Source organism: Dermochelys coriacea, chromosome 27 (genome assembly GCF_009764565.3).
Source record: "Dermochelys coriacea isolate rDerCor1 chromosome 27, rDerCor1.pri.v4, whole genome shotgun sequence".
In the NCBI taxonomy this organism is placed as follows: domain Eukaryota; kingdom Metazoa; phylum Chordata; order Testudines; family Dermochelyidae; genus Dermochelys; species Dermochelys coriacea.
The window spans coordinates 12,186,816-12,209,050 of NC_050094.1; the positions used below are offsets into that span (position 1 = coordinate 12,186,816).

The window sequence follows — 22,235 nt, forward strand, 5'->3', positions numbered from 1 at the left end:
GCACCCAGCAAGGGGCCATGCTCCGGGCCGAGACCTCTAGGTTTCACCGCAATACAAATCAGGTGATTGACCCACTGAATCACCCGGCACGAAGAGGCCACAGGGCGAGTGGCGACCAGTTATCCAGCATCCTCGACTTGAACCTCTTCCGCTCTAAATAAAATGTTTTAAGGCAGCAGGTTCTGCCCCACCAGCTCCCTGTTAACCCTTTCTGAGCTGGACAGTGGAAGATGATGCGACTGCAAGGAAGGAAGTGCTAGAAATGAACAACTGAGGCAAGGAATCTTGTCATTGCACTTTGCTGCTTCTGACCAGGGTCCCGAAGAGGGCAAAGCCCAGCAGGCCGTGGTTGCAATGGGATGGATTTCTGTGGTGCTGATCAAAGGCAATGGGAGAAACTGACAGCTCAGACAAAAATACACTGGTTAACTGTGTCAGCTTTAAGAATTGGTGTTGGGGGGGCTGTATCTCAGGAACCCCTTGTTCCATCAACCCCAAATTTGGATCACTAATCCTCTCCTGCACCCCCATGAGGAATACTAAATTTTACGGAAATCCAAGCCAGCCTGTGGATTTTAGTGCCCTTTAAACAATACGGCCTTCGGAACCTTAACTACATCAGAGCTGGCGCTCTGCTAGAATGCAGAATTTGGCATGCAAACATCATGGGTTTTCTTCCTTACCAATGAACGCTAGCACTAAACATGAATATAATCCTCTTTGGCTCATGCTCTGTGCTGGAACCAGGAACAATGATATATGTCTTTCAATGGTGCTTACAGACCCCGGTTGAGATCGGAATGCCCCTGTGCTGAGCGCGGCCCGTAAGTATAGCAAGACAGGCTCCCGCCCTAGAGAGTGAAATATCAATAAGGCAGGAGACAACCTTCCCAGGGGCCGTCCCTGGACTGAAATGAACTCCCCTGCCTCAGGAAATTAACTCCCTCACCTTCCACTCGAAGTGCAAGGTGTATTTATTTGACCTGTCTGTCTGCAACATAAATACAAAGCAACGTCTGCAGATCTATTATTAAAAGATTTCCAAAATAAAACATTCCACTGCACACATCTCCCCAGGGGGAGCAGATGAAAGAACAAAACACGTGACAGACATTAGTCATATTGCTTAATGCACTACTGGAAGGGGTTCCAATGCCTTTGTGATGAGCACAATATATAAAGAAAACAAATCAACACATAAGGATCAAGCTGTAGGAAGGAAGGGTTTTTTATACCCATTTCACAGATGGAGGAACTGAGGTCCAGATCCTCAAAGATATTTAGGCACCTAACTCCAATTGAATCCATGGAAGTTAGGTGCCTAAACTCCTTTTAGGATCTGGGCCTAATTGACTTGCTCAAGCTCCCACAGGTAGTCTGTGGTAGAGTTAGGAATTAAACCCAAATCTACTGGATCCCAGCCCAGTGCCTTATCCACAAGGATGGAAAAGCTACTAATAAAAGACAAGACCCCGATTGTGCAAAAAATTAAATAGTGGAGCCTTTAATCAGGTATAAAATACAAGACATGAGTTTTATAAAAAAAATACAGAACTGGAGAGTCAAAGGGATCATCCCAGAAATCGTAAAAACCCCCATCGGAGCCCAAGGCAGGAAGCTGTGATGAGCTGTCCCGCTCCTTGGAGCCCGGCAGGGGGGCCTGTGCAAATGCAAATTCATGGGACAAGTTTAATTAGTTAAAAGCACTTAACTGAAGAAGATTCATTAAGGGGCTGATCCAGAGCCCAATGGATTCAACTGGCAACTTTCCAGTGGGTTTTGGGGTCACACCAGTTTAGAGCATTGCACCGGAGAACAGTGGAACCCCTGATAGTGACACCCTCCACCCCTTTGTGCTTATCCAGCATCCTTCACATCCAGGGATTCCAGGTCACTCTACAAAGGCAAGCACTTGCCAACGGGGGAAACTGAGGTACAGAAGAGTTAAGTCATTCCCCACAAGTCTGCTAAAGGAGAACTCAGGTGGGTCTCCCGGACCGTCAGCTTCTGCTGCCTCTGGAGTGAGACTTGATCTTCAGTAGAAACGGGACACGGGCTGGATAGGTCAGACCCAAACATCCCTGAGTCCAGATCCAGGGTTTGGATTTGGTCCCGATGCCAGGTCCCACATGGATCGAGTGGCACTTGGATCTGGCCCTGCTATGCCAGACCCATTAGCGGCTTCTGGTGGAAGAGATGGGAATGAACCATTGTGAAGGGGCAAAGTTTGCTCCCTGGGGCAGCTCTTCCCACCATTCGTATTTCCCCACCCTCACTGAATCCCTGCCCTCCAACAGCGTTGGAGGAGGGGCCCGAATCCAGATCTGTGTTCTTGCTCCAGGACCGTGGCAGAAGAAAGAAATACTCAGGAACAGAGCCACAGAGCCGGCCCTTTCCTGCTTGGGTTAAAAAATATAAAATACAAGATGTTCAAGGCCTTGATCTGACGGACCAAGGGAAAGCACCAATGGCAGGAAACATCCAGTATGTGCTGGTCGATGCGTCGCTGAGCGACCCGGGGATGATTGGAGAGCAAATCCTGGGAAACGTCAGTGTCCCCAACGTTTCGGATCCTCGCCCCAACCAGCACCCAAGTTTGGAGAAGAGCATGGGCAGCACCGCTCAGAGGGGAGCTGGGGTTTAAAGGTCACCCCCCTCCCCAGCCCTCTAGCAAAGTTTATCTCCAGCCCCCATCTGAAGACCTAAGGCATTTTCTGTTAACTGGATGCCGGAGGGTGAGGTTCTTCCTTTCATAGCTTATCGGTAAATCTGCTGGGAGCTGCGCTGGGCCTGCATGTGTGTAAAATTCCCAGGCGCCAGGCTTCTTTGTTCCAGCTGTTACTGAAGTGCCGGCCTGGAGTGAAGAGATTTCTTCCTATTGGTTTCCCTCTCTGCAGATGTGATCCAGAAGAGAGAGGACCCAGAACCGATTCCCCTCAGAGACACAATCCAGAACGGACCCTCCCACCCAGTAGATATGATCCAGATTCCTTCTGGACATGCAATCCAGGAGGGACCAGTTCCCACGCTGACCCGGGCTCTGAAATACACTGTCTGTACAAAATCCCAGCTTCAGCTGCTTTAGAAGGAAAGTCCAGGCTGAAACTCACATGTATAAGAAAATAAATAAGATGTTTGAGAGCTTTGCACTGTTCCGTCATATGTCTGGCCAGATGTGTCAGTTGGCAGCTACTCGAGACTTCATCCACTCCAAGCCAGCTGGCAGGCTGCACAAATGGGGAGAGAATGTGCATTAATAACCACGTTCTGCGCTGATACCACCTGCCAGAGGGTTACACAAGGGGAAACTGAGGCCAGTGGCAAGAATGTGATTGGCCTGCGCGGCTCAGCAAGTCAGGAGCAGAGCTGGGAAGAGAACCCAGGAAACCTGGCTGCCAGCCCCCCTGCTCTAACCACTGGATCCCACTCCCCTTGCAAAGTCAGATGCAGAACCCCATTCCCAGCTCCAACTGCTACACTGCACTGCCTCCCCAGAGCTGAAAGCAGAACCCTTAGATCCTAACCCAACCCCCTCTTGCTCTAACCACTAGATCTGTTTCAATACAATGCAAGTAGCTCTAGCCCCTGGCTCTCCACACAGCAGTCCCCCAAGGACTTTCCAGGGTGTCCTTATCATTGGCAAAGCGCTTCTGAACTGGCTCCTCTTTGTGGGAGACACCAGTTCCCAGGTGCTGAGAAGTCCCTGATTATCCCACAGTCACAGCTGAGTCAGCCTCCTGCTATGGAAAGGCCTTGAGGAGAACAGAGAAAGGCATGGCCCCTTTACAGATTGGGGGGTGAGACAAGAGGCTAGAGACAAGATGGATTAAGTTTCATCTGAGCAGTGAGTCATTGGTTAACCCAGCCCCAACTACTCAGCCTGCAGCTCAGTGAGCACCAGACACCAGTGCCTGCCCGCCAGGACACGACCCAGACAGGCGCACCTGCCCCCAGAGTGTGCGTTTGCGCGAACTGAGCAAACACTTGTCATGCCCTCTGGCATCTATTCTCAGGGTGCTAACACGAAGCCAGCACAGCTGGTGCTGGGAGCATTCTGGCTGCGTGAGTCTCACTACCTGAGCACCCCAGGCAGAGACAAGGCTTTTGCCTTTTGTTTGAGGTGTTCAGAGAGTTTGGAAAAAATGAAGTGACAAATTCCTAGGAGCGGCTCCTACTTTACTGATGGAGAAACTGAGTCAGAGGTAAAGTGCCTTGCACACAGTCACACTCGCTCAGGGACAGAACTGAGCAAGCACCCAGAAATCCCTCTGTGCTAACCACTACTCCCTTTTCCCTCCCAGACATGGAGATGGAACCCCATCTCCCATTCCTCTACACTAACCACTAGATCCCACTCCCCTCACAACAGATGATTGCTGGAGTCCCAGTTCAGTCCCCTGCTCTAACCACTACACCCAACGCCTCACAGGTAAAAGGGTGCCAGTTGCACACGACAGACACTTAGAGGTGGCCAGAACATTTAGACGCAAGTCGTTGCAGTCAGGGCTGGGATGTGCATCTGCCCAGGCCGTGAGTGTGGGGACCCTGCCTACGTCTGTGCTGCCAGAACCTCCCCTCCCGCGCCAGCTGTGCTGGGCCCCGGCAGTTCTAGTCAGTTACAGGAATCACCTGACTTTCTATTGGCTTTTTTCCCAAACTCTGTGCTACTGATCTGCGGAGCCAGCAGGACAGCCCAATGCTTGTCGCTGGGTGAGTGCCAGCCAGGCTGCAGGGCCTTTTGGGGATGCACCAGGCTAGTGTAAATACACACAGGGGGTTGGGATCCATTTGAAGGATAAGAGAGGACAGAGCGACCCCCGGTAGAGCCAGCGTAGATCATTACATGAGTATCCACAAGCCAAGCACTTCCCCAGCTAATCAGCTGCAAGGTGCCTCCAAACGCTCGTGCCAAGCCAGGGTAGAAGGGAGCCCACAGGAACTGCCGTGCTGTCCGTCTAGACCAGTCTCCTGTCTCTTAACAGTGGTCAGAACTGGAAGCTACAAGAAACCCCCTAGCGAACAACTACAGGAGAAAGTGGCTCATGGCTTGGCACAGGAAGGTTCTAGCCCTTAGGTAGTCCTATCCAGCCTAACAAGACAGCAGATGTGCTGATTATCAGTATGTCTCCACCTAGAGCTGCTTCTGGGGTTTCTCCCCTTGGAAAGTACATTTTCAGCAGCAATTCAAATACCAAAATACTTCAAATTGGAAAAGCCGCCCAGGTGCCTCATGGGAGTTGTAGTTCAGACACCTCATGATCCCATTCGCTTCTATAGACAAGGTTCCAGGTCAGACTACATCTCCCATGATGCACCACAGGCTCCCCTCTTGCATCATAAGATTCCGTGGCCATGGTGCAACATGGAAGATGTAGTCTGGCTGGGAACCTGATCCATAGAGAAGACTGGGGACAGGACGCAACTGAACGACAGCTCCCATGAGGCACCGGGACAGCATTTCCAAGTCAAAATATTTTGGCTTTCAGGCGTAAAGCAGACATTTTTCAAAAGTATCCGTTAACCAAAAATTCCAATTTTCCACCAAAAACAGTTGACAGAAAATTTTCAGCCAGCCATACCCCTAACCCTCTGCTGAATGCCATTAAGCTCTGTGCCTCACTTCTGTCTTGTGGGACAGAGTTCCACAGGACACTTAAGCACCAAAAGGGACAGAGTAGTTTACTCTGTGGTGCACTCACCCCTCTCCCGTGAGGGCGCAGCAGCCCTGGATATGCCATGGGTGGTCCTTGATGGAGCTGAGGGTTAGGAACTTGGAGATCTCAGAGGTAGTCATGGAGTTCTTTACATCCTGCTTGTTGGCAAATATCAAGACTGCCGCATTCTGCAGGTCCTGGGGAGAGAGATCCCACCATTAACCTTCTCCCCACTCCATTCAGATCCCCCCCACGCAAACATCCCCCAGCCCGATGGTGCTGCTAAGGGGCAGGGAAGCAGTGCTAGGTACCAAGGTGTTGCAGCTTGGGACAAGAGACATTACACTATCCTGGGTTCCTAATACAATCGCTGGCTGAGGTTCCTGGCACTGGAGAAACCTCTGCCCCCACCCCCAGCATTGGAATAAAGCACCACAGAGGCTCCCAATTTATGAAAAAAACAGGAGATCGTCACACTTGTTAGAGGTGCTGGGCTGGCAACCGAAGGGACCCTGAAGGGCTCTGGTTAACCTGAGCCCTGTGCACTGATACTAGAGTGATGAGGACCAGATGAATCCAGCCACTGCAGCGTGGCCAGTGACCACGTGGGCCGGGCACTGGGCTGGGAGTCAGGACACCCAGGTTCTGTTTCCGGCTCTGCCACTGATCTGCTACATGACACTGTGCGAGTCACTTCCTCTGTTTCCCCTTCCACCCTGCGGCTATTTAGATTGTGACCTTGTCAACACAGGGTCTGTAAGCACCTGGCACGATGGGGTCCTGATCTCAGCTGGGGCCTCTTGGTGCAACTATAATAAACCAGAACACTCCTTAAAACCCATTCTGAATGGATCAACCATGACGCGGACATTAATCAGAACTGGACTGAGACTCGACAAACTTGTTTCATGTGACACTCAGCACCCGAAGGAAGGAGAGGCGCTGCTTTATGAGCCATCAGTCCCTATGTGGGCAATATGGAGACACCGAGCAGAGTGGCTACCCGCAAAACAAACCCAGGGATTTCTACAAAGCACAGGGAATAACGCAGCTAGGGCTCCATGCTACGGACGGCTGGGGCCTTGTGCCTGAAACAGCTGGGTACCCTGCCACTAATGCATCAGGCCCTCTTGACAGGGATGAGTGTCGCACAGTTCCCAGCAACATTGCTCAGGGATCTGCCTCCAACTCACTAGACAAAAGCGGCTTTACTCTGGACATGAGGCCGTGGCCACGAAGGGCAACGCTGGCGCAAACTCACCTCATGGGCCAGCATCTTGTACAGCTCCTCTTTCGTCACCGTCAGCCGCTCGCGGTCGGTGCTGTCGATCACCAGGATGACAAACTGGGGGGTGGGTGGAAAGAGCAGATGTCGATCAAACACCCCAGTCCTGGGCTAACATCTGAGACCTGGCTCAAGAGCTGCAGGTGGAGCAGGAGCCAGCTCGGGCCCTTTGGCACAGCACATTATTTATCAGGTGTATTACCGGAACTCTTAGGAGCCCTAGCCATGGATCTGCACCCTGCTGCGCTAGATGCTGCACAAACACGTTCTCCAGCTGCTATTTTACATCAGAAATTCAGCTCACGTCTAGCCTGAGAAGCTCTGTGGAAGACTGGAGAACTGGCATGACACCAGTGCCCCAAGGAAGTGAAACAATCATTTGACAGGAAGGGTGGCCTTGGGCTGGGACTCGGGAGACCTGGGTTCAATTCCTGCCTCTGCCGCAGATGTCCTGGGTGACCCTGGCCAAGTCGCAACCCCTCTGTGCCTCAGTTTCCCCATCTGTGGAGAATAAATCTTTCTCCCAAGATTTGCCTGTCTATACAATATAGTTCATTGGAGCGGGGACTGTCCCACTATGTACATGTACAGCGTCTAGCACAATGATGCCCCAATCTCAGTTGGCCCCTCTAGCCCTTACTGAAATATAAATAATTAAGAGCTCCCCTTGGACTAACTTTCCATGGTAACCAGGAATCACACTATTCCCCGTGGGAGCCATTCATTAATGGCCAAGCCAACATTTGTTCTGTGGCTGTACAGCACCTAGCACATGGGGTCCTAAGTGCTACCGCAGTACAAATAATTCATAGTAATGTCACAGCCAAACTCGATTGGCTTGGGGCTTTGAAGCGGGTTGAAAGTTAACAGCAATCTTGTGCTCTTGCTGCTCGGGCAAGACCTGTTCCAAGTCGTGAAACAAAACACGGACGGCAGCGGGAGAGAAATTCCAGCTCGAGTTATGTCAGGAATGCTGGCCAGGCAGGAAGGACAAAGGACGTGTTTGAACTCGGATCCCTGCCTCTCTCTGCACTGCCAAAACAGCTGGGGATCTTTGCCAGGGCACTCTTTCCTCCGGGACATTATTTTAATCCCATTCAAAACAAGCTGGGATGAAAGGGGAAAACCCACCCTATTTAGAGAAGCGGCACCCCCTCTGGATCCTTCCCCCCAAATTCCCACGTGCTTCCTGCCCTAGTGAAAAATCTGTTCACTCTCCAAAGCCACCCGCTCCATTCTTAAAGGAGCAGCGCAATATTCTTCATCAAGTTGCAACGGATGGGTTCAATCCTGCCACCTTTACTCCCAACAAGGAGCCCCATTAACATCAATGGAAGTGATCACTTGAGTAAGCATTGCTATGCAGGATCAGGTGCTTAAGCTGGGGTTGCCAGAGTACCCGTGGGGAATTAGGAACACAAACCCAAGGGGATTTGGTCGCCTATGAAAATCCCATCTGATGCTGCTATACAAGTGTAAGAGTCTCAAATAGCATCAGAACCTGATCAAATCAGCTTTCCCAGTGGAAATCTAACAGTGCCTGTCTGCGTGAGGCCACTCATCCCTGCTCCCAGCACCTCTTGGAGCAGAGACAGCTGCTGCCGGGTGCCCACAACCGGAGCACATCCCAAAGCAGGGGAATCCCGGACACTGGGCTGTGGTGTGAGGAGGAGGCATGGCAGAGAAAGCAAGGGAAGCAGTCAGCTAGCCTCTTGCTCAGAGGGTAGCACATGGAACTGCTTGGTTATGGATCGAAGACTAGAGTCACAGGGGGACTGCTGTCAGGACCGAGGGGCACTGGCAGGGCTGGCGGGTCCCCAAGAATACAACAGGAAGGGGTGGTGTGGGTCAGGATGGCTCTGCATTGGTTGAGTTGCGGGAGGCTACCCTAACACAGAGATAGCAGGGAGCTGCGGGTCAGGATGAAGGGGCATCAGTAGAGCTGCATGCAGGGGTCCCAGCACTGGAATAGCAGGGCGGGCTGTGGGTCAGGGCTGAGGGGCATCTGGTAGCCATCGTGGTCAATCAGCTTCTCCCTTCCTCTGTAACTACAAGAAAATCCACCAGCTTCTCCAATCTGCCAAGCAAATCAAGCCCAGGCAAGCATCACAGGGCCAGCGCAGCCAGCCTGGGAGGGAAGCGAGATGGTGCTGCTCCTCCCACCCGGCCCCTTACCTCTGTGTTGGAGTAGTAGGTGTTCCACGTGGACCGCAGCGTCTCCTGCCCCCCGATGTCCCACATCAGGAAGTGGGTCTTCCTCAGGATGATCTCCTCCACATTGCTGCCGATGGTGGGTGACGTGTGCACCACCTCGTTCATGAGGCTGTGGGAGGCACAGGCCAGGTGTCAGAGCTGCCCCAGCATAATCCAACACCGGACCCTCCCTTGCCCCCTCAACTGGGGCACACCAGGTGCTTAGCAAGAAGCAAATGACATGGAACCAGGATGGCCTTGGGGTTAAGGCCCTGGATGGGGATCCTAGAGATCTCAGAGTTATGGGAATGGAGGTTGTTTCTAACTCTGAACAAAACGTTATGGTTCTTTCAAAAGTTTACAACTGAACATTGACTGAATACAGCTTTGAAACTTTATAACGCAGAAGAATAATGCTGCTTTTAGCCACCTTAATGGAAACAGTTTCCTTACCTTCTCTAATCTTTTTTTTTTTTTTTTTGCATGTGGTAGTTTATGTTTAGCTCAGCATTGCACTGTATATACTGTATTTGGTTTTTTTGGTCTCTGATGCTGCCTGATTGCATACTTCTGGTTCCAAATGAGGCGTGTGGTTGACCGGTCAGTTCGTAACTCTAAGGTTCTACTGTACTTGGATCAGTCTCCTACTATGGGTTTGTACAGCACCTGGCACAATGGGCCCCTGATCTCAGCTGGGGCCTCTAGGCTTAATAGAAACAACTTCAGACTAGGCTTCTGGCCTCAGCGGAGCCCCATCCCCCTTGCTGATTTCATGCTAACCCGGTTGCCTTCTGGAATGTGAGGATGGGATTCAGGCATCCTTGTTTTGCTCTGAACATTTGCTGCCTGCTGAGGGAGGCTCTGCAGCAGAGGGGTTGGGCAGGACTACATCTCCCCCCCCCCCCACAACCATCTGGCTGGCGGTTTGACTCTGAATGGGAGATGAAGCGATGGGAATACTCACAACTGGTAGAGGATGGTGGTCTTCCCTGCATTGTCCAGGCCAACAATGATCACCTTGTGCTCTGCAGAACCAAAGAGTCAGGATGAGAAGGACACTAGCAGTCAGGCAGAGGAACCCAGCAAATCCAGCCAACCCAGGGTGTAACTCAGCTTCTTCACCCCACCAGCTTCCCGTCCCCCTGCCCAACACTTGGAAAATCAGATGGCTTTCCATGAGCAGGCTGGTTCTGATCGGGGACAAGCGGAAAGGGGGTGCTGAGCAGCAGCGTTTTAAACACAAGGGGCATAAAAATCCATGAGCCGAGTGGCGAGATTCCAAGGCTCCCGTCTATGCTGTGCTGGGATCCCCACAGGGAGCAGATCTGGAATAGCGTTGTGGCTAAAGAGGGACTGACAGTTTCCAATGATCTAGTAGATAGAGCACTGGACTGGGATCCAGCCCTGCCACTGATCTGCTGTGTAGCTTTGGGTCAGTCATGTCTCCACTCTATGCCTCAGTTTCCATCCCATGTTGTCTTATCTGTTTATAGTGTAAGCTCTTTGGGGGCAAGGACTCTCTCTTATGCTGTGTCTGCGCAGCACCTAAGACAGTGGGGCATCTAGATGCTATTGCAAGATAAACGTTAACTAGTTTAAGGGGAGGGGTGGTGGGTGCTGCGGTTAGAGTCTAGCCTAGGACTTGGAGACCTGGGTTCAATTCCCTGCTCTGCCAACACCCCCCTCGCCCCAGACCCCCAAGTAAAGCCATTTAGCTTCTGTGCCCCGGTTCCCTGTAGAACGGGGACCATAGCGCTGCCTTCCCTCCAGGGGAGTCGGGGATGAATACAGCTATTGTGGTGATGGGGGCCAGAGAAGGATCATAGACAGCCACGTCTGAGACAGACAAGACATTTACAAATCCACTAGGGGTTTTGATCTTAAAAGCAGGCAGAAGAAAAACCCAGCCAAGAGGCCAATAAGCCTGACTCCATGGAAACAGAGGGGACCGTTTGCAACGCAGCAAAGGGAATTCTGCGTTTTGGTGCAAATGGAACATCTCCTCCAAACTCCCTCCATCTCATGCTTCATTTACCCCCAAATCAAGAATCCATCCCCAGCCAATGCAAAACCCCTTGGAAGTAAAGATTCCCAATAAACTCCAGCGGAGGAATGTGTGAGTGTGTAACCAAGCCTGTGAATTGAAAGTGGCAGTTGTGGAGCTGGTGGTGGGGAGGGGGAAAGAGAGAGGCATGAATTGCTCAGTGAATGAAATGTGAGCGTCACGGCAGGGTGACCGTGCAACATCTGGGAACAGCTGTGATTTAAGGGGCACCTACCCCTGCATGCAGGAGAGGTGAAGGATCTAGAACAAGGGTTCTCAACCTTTTTCTTTCCAAGAGCCTCCCCCGCCCCCCAAACATGCTAGAAAAACTCCACAGCCCACCTGTGCCACAACTGTTTTTCTGCATACAAAAGTCAGCGTCAGAGGGTAGCAAGCAGCGCAACTGCCCGGGCCCCATGCCACAGGGGCCACAAAGCTAAGTTGCTCAGGCTTTAGCTTCAGCCCCAGGTGGTGGGGGCTTCAGCTTTCTGCCCTGGGCCCCAGCAAATCTAATGTTGGCCCTGCTTGGCAGCTCTCCCGAAACTTGCTCACGGCCCTGCCAGGGGCCCCAGACCCCTGGTTGAGAACCACTGATCTAGAGGAGCCACAGCTTTTGCAAAGATCAGTGGCTCTGAACTGAAACTGCTTCAGTCAGGAAAAATCCTGGCAGGCACATCAATGCCGGAGTAAAAATAATTTCTGCGGGGGGAGGGCGTGCGTGCAGCGCGGGACTCCAGGGGAAGGGAAGGAAACTGACGGCACAGCCGTCTCCCCCTCTGGGCTCCGCTCACAATCAAAAGAAGCTGTTTTCTCTCCAGGCCAGACGCCCACACAATGGGCTGCACTGCTGCATTGTCTGGGAGCCCAGGCCAGAAGTATGGCTGGCCAGAGTTTGGAGCGCCCGGGGAAGCACGGCTGTTCTCAGTCCCACCCTGGCTGCAGGACAGGGGCAGCCCACAGTGCAGGAAAGTGAGAGCAGCCGGAGCAGCACAAAGCCAGGGTGGGGAAAGCGGTTCAAATCCCAGCTCCAGGGAGTGGGGCGGGGGTGTCCATGACCTTTACAGGTACTGTTCTGTTCCTGGCAAAGCCCCAAATTCACCACCTGGGGCCCGGGCCCAGCCCTGCCCCCCAGAGAAGTGGTCAGGGGTGATTTCAGATACAAGCCCCAGGGTGAAGAGACCCATGTCTAAAATCCTCCAGAAAGCAGCATTCAGCCCCAGCTCCTCCTTTCTGCCCCAGTGCTAAAAGCAGGCCCCAGAGGGAGGGAAGCCTTTCCCATGGAGGCCAACTGCGGAGCCCCCCAGAGCAGACTGGTTTCCGCCCCCCCCAGTTCCTTTGTTTTCTCTGGGCTCCTTATTGCAAGAAACTTTCTTCTTCCATGTGTTGCTCAGCTCAGCCCCCTGCCCCACCCCCAACCCTCTGCCCACCCCCTGCAGTCTCCCCCGACTCCTTCCCCCAGCAGCCCCCCAATCTACACCCCAAACCACCCCAGCAGCCCCCCCCACCTTCCCCAGGCCCCTTTCCCGAGCAGCCCCCAACTACGCCCCCCAGCATCCAGGATCCCCACCTAGATCGCCCACCCCCCTTCCCCTCACCTACGCCCCCTCCCCATCCCTCTGCCTCCCCCAGCAGTACCCATCTACACCCCCCACCCACACCCCCCAGCCTTCCCAGCCCCCCAGGTGCACGGGGGGGTGGAGGGTCCCAGGCAGGCCCCCTTTGCCGCGCCAGTCTGGACCGGGGCGAGGGGCCCTTACCCTGGCTGCCGAAGATGCTCATGAGCTTGGCGAACAGCTGCCCCATGGCGGCGCCGCGCCGCGAACCCGCCGCCTCCAGCTACTGGCCGGGCCGCGCGCCCGCCCCCCGTTTATAGCCTCCGCCCGTGACGTCAGCGCGCGGGCCTGGCCCCGCCCCCTGGGGGGTTTCCCATGGGGCCGCTGCGGACCGAGTGCGGGGGGGGGGGGGGTGATGGTTATTGATGCCGGTTGCAGAGAGGAAATTCCAGCTAGTCCCATTCCCTCCCCAGCCTGGGGGTCCCAGGCCCATACGAGCCCCACTCCTTCCCCTTTCCTCCCCAGCCTGGGGGTCCCAGGCCCATACGAGCCCCACTCCTTCCCCTTTCCTCCCCAGCCTGGGGGGGTCTCAGTCCCACTCCCTCTCCTTCCTACCCCCAGCCTGGGGGTCCCAGGCCCATACGAGCCCCACTCCCTTCCCACCCCCAGCCTGGGGGACCCAGGCCCATACGAGCCCCACTCCCTTCCCATCCCCAGCCTGGGGAACCCAGGCCCATACGAGCCCCACTCCCTTCCCACCCCCAGCCTGGGGGACCCAGGCCCATACGAGCCCCACTCCCTTCCCACCCCCAGCCTGGGGGACCCAGGCCCATACGAGCCCCACTCCCTTCCCACCCCCAGCCTGGGGGACCCAGGCCCATACGAGCCCCACTCCCTTCCCACCCCCAGCCTGGGGGACCCAGGCCCATACGAGCCCCACTCCTTCCCCTTTCCTCCCCAGCCTGGGGGGGTCTCAGTCCCACTCCCTCTCCTTCCTACCCCCAGCCTGGGGGTCCCAGGCCCATACGAGCCCCACTCCTTCCCCTTTTCTCCCCAGCCTGGGGGGGGGGTCTCAGTCCCACTCCCTCTCCTTCCTACCCCCAGCCTGGGGGTCCCAGGCCCATACGAGCCCCACTCCCTTCCCACCCCCAGCCTGGGGGTCCCAGGCCCATACGAGCCCCACTCCCTTCCCACCCCCAGCCTGGGGGACCCAGGCCCATACGAGCCCCACTCCCTTCCCATCCCCAGCCTGGGGAACCCAGGCCCATACGAGCCCCACTCCCTTCCCACCCCCAGCCTGGGGGACCCAGGCCCATACGAGCCCCACTCCCTTCCCACCCCCAGCCTGGGGGACCCAGGCCCATACGAGCCCCACTCCCTTCCCACCCCCAGCCTGGGGGACCCAGGCCCATACGAGCCCCACTCCCTTCCCATCCCCAGCCTGGGGAACCCAGGCCCATACGAGCCCCACTCCCTTCCCACCCCCAGCCTGGGGGACCCAGGCCCATACGAGCCCCACTCCCTTCCCACCCCCAGCCTGGGGGACCCAGGCCCATACGAGCCCCACTCCCTTCCCACCCCCAGCCTGGGGGACCCAGGCCCATACGAGCCCCACTCCCTTCCCACCCCCAGCCTGGGGGACCCAGGCCCATACGAGCCCCACTCCTTCCCCTTTCCTCCCCAGCCTGGGGGTCCCAGGCCCATACGAGCCCCACTCCTTCCCCTTTCCTCCCCAGCCTGGGGGGGGTCTCAGTCCCACTCCCTCTCCTTCCTACCCCCAGCCTGGGGGACCCAGGCCCATACGAGCCCCACTCCCTTCCCACCCCCAGCCTGGGGGACCCAGGCCCATACGAGCCCCACTCCCTTCCCACCCCCAGCCTGGGGGACCCAGGCCCATACGAGCCCCACTCCCTTCCCACCCCCAGCCTGGGGGACCCAGGCCCATACGAGCCCCACTCCCTTCCCATCCCCAGCCTGGGGAACCCAGGCCCATACGAGCCCCACTCCCTTCCCACCCCCAGCCTGGGGGACCCAGGCCCATACGAGCCCCACTCCCTTCCCACCCCCAGCCTGGGGGACCCAGGCCCATACGAGCCCCACTCCCTTCCCACCCCCAGCCTGGGGGACCCAGGCCCATACGAGCCCCACTCCCTTCCCACCCCCAGCCTGGGGGACCCAGGCCCATACGAGCCCCACTCCTTCCCCTTTCCTCCCCAGCCTGGGGGGGTCTCAGTCCCACTCCCTCTCCTTCCTACCCCCAGCCTGGGGGTCCCAGGCCCATACGAGCCCCACTCCTTCCCCTTTTCTCCCCAGCCTGGGGGGGGGGTCTCAGTCCCACTCCCTCTCCTTCCTACCCCCAGCCTGGGGGTCCCAGGCCCATACGAGCCCCACTCCCTTCCCACCCCCAGCCTGGGGGTCCCAGGCCCATACGAGCCCCACTCCCTTCCCACCCCCAGCCTGGGGGACCCAGGCCCATACGAGCCCCACTCCCTTCCCATCCCCAGCCTGGGGAACCCAGGCCCATACGAGCCCCACTCCCTTCCCACCCCCAGCCTGGGGGACCCAGGCCCATACGAGCCCCACTCCCTTCCCACCCCCAGCCTGGGGGACCCAGGCCCATACGAGCCCCACTCCTTCCCCTTTCCTCCCCAGCCTGGGGGGTCTCAGTCCCACTCCCTCTCCTTCCTACCCCCAGCCTGGGGGTCCCAGGCCCATACGAGCCCCACTCCTTCCCCTTTCCTCCCCAGCCTGGGGGGGGTCTCAGTCCCACTCCCTCTCCTTCCTACCCCCAGCCTGGGGGTCCCAGGCCCATACGAGCCCCACTCCCTTCCCACCCCCAGCCTGGGGGACCCAGGCCCATACGAGCCCCACTCCCTTCCCACCCCCAGCCTGGGGGACCCAGGCCCATACGAGCCCCACTCCCTTCCCACCCCCAGCCTGGGGGACCCAGGCCCATACGAGCCCCACTCCTTCCCCTTTCCTCCCCAGCCTGGGGGGGTCTCAGTCCCACTCCCTCTCCTTCCTACCCCCAGCCTGGGGGTCCCAGGCCCATACGAGCCCCACTCCTTCCCCTTTCCTCCCCAGCCTGGGGGGGGTCTCAGTCCCACTCCCTCTCCTTCCTACCCCCAGCCTGGGGGTCCCAGGCCCATACGAGCCCCACTCCCTTCCCACCCCCAGCCTGGGGGACCCAGGCCCATACGAGCCCCACTCCCTTCCCACCCCCAGCCTGGGGGACCCAGGCCCATACGAGCCCCACTCCCTTCCCATCCCCAGCCTGGGGAACCCAGGCCCATACGAGCCCCACTCCCTTCCCACCCCCAGCCTGGGGGACCCAGGCCCATACGAGCCCCACTCCTTCCCCTTTCCTCCCCAGCCTGGGGGGGTCTCAGTCCCACTCCCTCTCCTTCCTACCCCCAGCCTGGGGGTCCCAGGCCCATACGAGCCCCACTCCTTCCCCTTTTCTCCCCAGCCTGGGGGGGGGTCTCAGTCCCACTCCCTCTCCTTCCTACCCCCAGCCTGGGGGTCCCAGGCCCATACGAGCCCCACTCCCTTCCCACCCCCAGCCTGGGGGACCCAGGCCCATACGAGCCCCACTCCCTTCCCACCCCCAGCCTGGGGGACCCAGGCCCATACGAGCCCCACTCCCTTCCCATCCCCAGCCTGGGGAACCCAGGCCCATACGAGCCCCACTCCCTTCCCACCCCCAGCCTGGGGGACCCAGGCCCATACGAGCCCCACTCCCTTCCCACCCCCAGCCTGGGGGACCCAGGCCCATACGAGCCCCACTCCCTTCCCACCCCCAGCCTGGGGGACCCAGGCCCATACGAGCCCCACTCCTTCCCCTTTCCTCCCCAGCCTGGGGGGGTCTCAGTCCGACTCCCTCTCCTTCCTACCCCCAGCCTGGGGGTCCCAGGCCCATACGAGCCCCACTCCCTTCCCACCCCCAGCCTGGGGGACCCAGGCCCATACGAGCCCCACTCCCTTCCCACCCCCAGCCTGGGGGACCCAGGCCCATACGAGCCCCACTCCCTTCCCACCCCCAGCCTGGGGGACCCAGGCCCATACGAGCCCCACTCCCTTCCCACCCCCAGCTGGGAGTCCCAGGCCCATACGAGCCCCACTCCCTTCCCACCCCCAGCTGGAAGTCCCAGGCCCATACGAGCCCCACTCCCTTCCCACCCCCAGCCTGGGGGACCCAGGCCCATACGAGCCCCACTCCCTTCCCACCCCCAGGCTGGGGGACCCAGGCCCATACGAGCCCCACTCCCTTCCCACCCCCAGCCTGGGGGTCCCAGGCCCATACGAGCCCCACTCCCTTCCCACCACCATCTTAAATGTAGGTGTAGGAAGAACAAAGTTTTAAAAAAATCAGTTCTTTGCTGAACAGAAATATTTCTATTATTGTTGTTAAACTCCAATGCAAACAGCTTTTGGGTTTCAGAGTAGCAGCCGTGTAGATGAAGTGAGCTTTAGCTCACGAAAGCTTATGCTCAAATAAATTTGTTAGTCTTTAAGGTGCCACAAAGTCCTCCTTAGCTTTTGGGTTGGATTTAAATATTCCCTTGATGTTCTTATAACCCAAAAGAACAGCCAACCTGGAAATGAATCTGACTACAACTGGAAGTGAAACTGACCATGAGTTAAGTACATCAGCTTAAGCACAATAAGTGAAAGAAGCAGCTTTAGGTATGGAAAGTAAATTAGATTTTAACCAGCTTTGTTTTTAATACCCCAGCCTGTTCATAATTAGGCAGATAAGAATTTGTTTTACTAATATGATTAAATAGTACTCAGGACTCTGTAATGCATTTAATCTGTAGAGCTCAAAGCATTGTAAAATAGGTTGACAAATGGCATTATCTCCATTTTATAGATGGGGAAACTGGGACACAGAGTGCGGAGGTGGCTTCTTTAAGGTCACACAGTGAGTCAGAAAAAGAGGACTAGCATTTTAATCTCCTAAATCATAATCTGGGCTCTTCTCCTCCAGACCTCATTACCGCTCTCCAATTATTACTGACTGTGTCCCTTTAATCAAATTTATTTATTACTCAGGAAGAGCTTTGCTTCACTTCTGGGGGAGAAGTTTAGCCAAAGACCTGGGCAGAAATGTTTTCCCACAAAAAGTTCTTAATTGAAGTAGGGCCTTTAAAAAAGAGAAAAAGAAACCGTTTGCAAACAAAAAATTGGCCCATATCCAAAGTTTCCATTTATCATAGTATTTGAATTGACAGTTCTAGAAACACTGTTGTCACAACAACTTTTGTGATCATTACTGACATTTCTTTGTTTTGCAAAAACAAGCTTTGGCAAACAAACAAAAGTCAACATTGATTAAAATACTGCAACATAAATAACATTGGCACTTTTGGTTATTCCATTTTTTGACCAGCTTTGTACAACAGAGGGAGGTAGAGATCAGGACTGTGGTGCTATCGGAACTAGTTCTCTCACTCCTAATGAAGACGTTCCTAAAGCGTCTTTAAAAAATTACTTTGAGGGCTTGATTCCCATTCTCTCCCCCCCTTTCCCTCCCCCACTTCAGAAATCCCACCAAAGACCCTTCATATCCCACAAAGAACATGCTGAAGCAAAATTAACACACCATCAAACTGCTCATAGTCTACTTGTATAAGGGTTTTGTATTAGCGTCCATTACCGCAGCACCAGGGTGCCTGATCGGCAGCGACACAGTCCTTGGTTAGAGAGAAACAACGGACTAAAGATTAGTCAGTTTCCAATTGTCATCTTGTTCCCACCACACACACTCAGTTGCTTGAGAAAAATAAAGTGATGCAACAATTTGAATCAGTTTGTAAAAGGAAAACGATCCGTTTCTGCTTGTGTGTGTGAGTGTGTGGGAGCCAGAGATAGAGAGAGGGAGAAGCTGCCAATCCACTGTGTTCTTGGAATTCCAGGGAACTAATTACATTCTCCTCCCTGAAAATCCCCGTTTCACTTTATTTAAAATGTCATTAAAACACCTGTCTTTGTATTAAAAAAGAAAAAGGGAACACAGAAATGTAGCCCAATCAACAGTGTCCTTGAAACCAGGCTTTCCTTTCTGTATTTCACTTTAACCTGACTGGCTGATGTCCTACCCACGTGGAAGTCACTGGGAGTTTTGCCATTTACTATAATATAAACAGGGCCAGAATTTTACCCTCCATCTCTTTCCTCTGCTGTGAAGGATAAACAGTGAGGAGGACAAAGTTCTCCCAATCACTCTTTCTCTGTCTGCAGCCATTAGGCTACCAGTGCGAATTCAGAACCTTTCTAGATTTTTGTCAATTAAATATGTTAAAAGTTCCTTATGGAAAAGTTCTGTCAAATTTACGAGCGAGGAACCCCCTAGGCTGCTACAGAAATGTAGTTAGGTTCTCAAGAAACTACTCTTCAGACTTACAGAATTGAATAGAAAATGGTCTTTGGAACTATCTGACTGAATTTCACAGCAGGGAGAGAGTTATTAAATTCCCTAGGACGGTTTAAAAAAGATCTCTAGACAGGCCTTAGTATTGTATGACATTCTATAGGCTTTTCCCTATCAGGATTAAAGCAGGGCACCTTACTTTTAATCTAGGTATTTGTAACAATCAGTGTAGTTTCTATGGGCCAGATCCACAAAGGTATTTAGGATCCTAGTGTCCACTGATTTGGACCTGGGTTATTAAATATCTCTAATGTGCCATGCCCAGCTATGGTACTATATAACAAGCAAAGGACCCCGATAAAACTACATCTCCCATGATTCACCTCACCTGTCCATCTTGTACTGGGAAAAATCCCTCCGTGTGACATCTGAGAATAGGGCTGATGACAGTGTAGAAAACGCTGCCTTGGCAGAAACATGATTTGCTCCGCTCCTCGGGTTTGTGCGGTCGGAGCGGTGTTGCAATACAGGAACCTGGTGAATTGTTCACCTACTTGGTGTTGTAATGGCTGCGGATTTCCTCTGCGCTATTTCGGAAAGTGCTTTAATGGTCCGGAAAACCCCCTTTGTCCCCTGTGCATCTAACACACCAAGGCTAAAGGGACGAGATCCTCAGAGCTATTTAGGTGCCTCATTCCCAATAATTCCAATGGCGCCTAAATACCTCTGAGGAGCTAGGCCAGCGTCACTTCTTTGCAAGATCAGGCTTTTGAAATAAGTGGCTGCATTGGGGCCTTCTCCTTAATTTCCGCCTAATCAACTAACGGAGATTGCTTGATCATGACCCAGAAGCACCTCCATAGGGAGAAGATTTCTATGCTAGAGGCCCTTTAATCTAGCAGGCAAAGGTGTAAGATCCATTGGCTGGCTGCTGAATGAAGGTACATTACAGTATTAAAGACAAATTCAAGCTAGAAATGTTTAGCATTGAGGAGAACTGGTCATGGTAGATTGTCCATAACATGGAATTTTAAAATCAAGAGTGGACGGCTCGCTCCAGCGGTACCATAAACTATTGGGCCGGATGTATGAATCACTGGGTGAAATGTTCCAGCCTCTCATGCAGAAAGTCAGATCAGATTATTTCTTATGTCTCTTAATCTAATCTGTCAAAAGCATTTCCACAGCGGCCACTATTGTGATATCCAGGAACTATCTACACTGGAAAGATGGGCCTCTCCCACCTAGGAGACCCCAGGAGTTGCCCCTCCTCCCCCAAAAAGCACCCAGAACTTTGGCTCCTCCTCCAACCCCTCTTGACTCTTGCAAAATTGACAAGGATGTCTTGAGAGAAAAATCTCTCGCTCAAGATCTCTGTGGAGGAATTACTAATCTGCAATGGCTAGTTTAGTGGTGCCCTGCTGTCAGTGGATGTGGCCGGGGGTCCTCAGTAGCCAACGGGGGCAGGAGAGAGAGATGGTATTTAGTTAGCAAGCTCTTTGGTGGCAGGAATCTTGTCATAGTAAATCTGGGGCACGGGCAGTGGTGCGGAAATGAGGCTCCCTGTCAGTCGTAGCAGGGCAATAGCACCTCGCTCCTGAATAGCACTTTCATCAGTAGACCCCCAACTGCTTTCCAACATGGATCAGGATCATTAGGCTCATTTTATAGATGAGGAAACTGCGGCACGGAGAAGTGAAGTGACTTGCCCAAGGTCAGTCAGCAGGCCAATGGCAGAGTTGAGGAGAGAACCCAGGTCTCCTGAGTCCAGTCCAGTGCGCTGTCCAATTTTCAAAGTGCGACAAAGTTTAACGAATGCTTCAGGAGCCCAAGTAGGCTGAAAAACAGCCCCAACCATCTCTCTGAAGCACCACACTGTCTTTCAGATGAGACTTATACCTGAGATTGTGACTGCGTGCAATGATTTAAAGATCCCCTGGCATTCTTTCCAATGTCTTCATGCATAGACAGCACAGCACACCCCAGAGGCAGCTGCATTTCAGCAGCGAAGGACGTAGATGCCGTTTGCAACCAGAAGTGCCCAGGACATCGGAATCTGCAGGTAGCTTGCCTAAAAGCGTTGTGACCCATGACAGCCGGTAGGTGGTAGTGACACACCACTAGCCTAAGTTAACCCTCACCTCCCCAGAGAGAACACACATTGGCCAATGCTCCCAGGGGCCCAAACACGAACTTAACCATGCGCCCCTACACACACTGTAGTGCTCTGGCTGGGCAATATCATTTCCTTAACAGAAAGGGGTGAAAGGGAAGAATGGCCTTTTAATTTGCCATTGAATAGAGGAACAAAAGGGAAGGGCAAATTTTTCTCCCACCAACTGTGTCACAGTCCCTTTAAGTTTCTCAACTGTGGGGCAATAGGTGGGCCAGAACAGGTGCAGTATTGTTTCCATTCTCTGATTGGATAGAGGAAAGGGGCAAACAGATGTTTGAAAATTCACTGCCACTGCAGACAAGTGGCACCGGAAGTATCATCTCGTGCTTCCTGACGTAGGTCGCAAAGGCCCAGAGCCTCAAAACCTTCACTTCATGGCTATTTGAGAACCTTTGAGGCTCTGGGCCAAAGTCAAACACAGAAGGGTTGGGTATAGAACCCAGGAATCCCAAGTGCCACTCCCACATGCTCATTTTTAGACCATAGGGCCCTCCCAGTGGAAAAAGTAGAACCCAGGAGTCCTGATTCCTTATGCCTGAAAAAATGATGCAAGTGGGGCTGAGGAAAAGCAATTAAAACTGTTGATCACTTGTCCCCAAAAGCTCAGGAATGGCCAGAAATGCAGCTTCCCAGACACTTCCCTGCAGAACCACCAAGGGCCAGTGTGAGCTGCACACTACAAGAGCGCAGGCTGATTTTACAAAATAGTTCCACTTCCACTGTAATGGGGCTGGGTCTTTGGAGCTTTCACAGCAGAAGAATCAAATTATACGACAGGGGATGGAGGAGACAATCGGTACGTGTCTGATCTGTCACTTTAAAAGAAAAAACAATCTAAAATGGACTAAACTGCAGAGGTAGCCAACTGATAAGGGTGGAAGGGGAGTCATCTGGCATTAAAAACTCATAAGCCCATGGCTCTAGTGTTCTTCCCACATGCCCCATCACAGCAGCGTC

General features: G+C 54.1%; 1 protein-coding gene across 1 annotated transcript; it reads right to left on the minus strand.

The window, feature by feature from the left end:
* Positions 1–1,476: 1,476 nt before the first annotated feature.
* Positions 1,477–13,041, minus strand: ARL5C (ADP ribosylation factor like GTPase 5C). Its single transcript, XM_038385960.2, has 6 exons — positions 12,934–13,041; positions 10,097–10,157; positions 9,115–9,262; positions 6,916–6,999; positions 5,700–5,851; positions 1,477–3,227 (listed from the first exon to the last, which is right to left on the minus strand). Exons 1-6 carry the CDS (start codon positions 12,977–12,979, stop codon positions 3,179–3,181), a joined length of 540 nt encoding a protein of 179 aa, XP_038241888.1. The 5' UTR covers positions 12,980–13,041; the 3' UTR covers positions 1,477–3,178.
* Positions 13,042–22,235: the final 9,194 nt, after the last annotated feature.

Coding starts and splice junctions, on each gene's coding strand:
- ARL5C (XM_038385960.2), bottom strand. CDS start 12,979: ATGGGGCAGCTGTTCGCCAAGCTCATGAGCATCTTCGGCAGCCAGG. Junction 9,263..10,096: donor ACCACCATCCTCTACCAGTT/GTGAGTATTCCC, acceptor TGCCTCCCACAG/CCTCATGAACGAGGTGGTGC. Junction 5,852..6,915: donor ACAAGATGCTGGCCCATGAG/GTGAGTTTGCGC, acceptor CTCTCTCCCCAG/GACCTGCAGAATGCGGCAGT.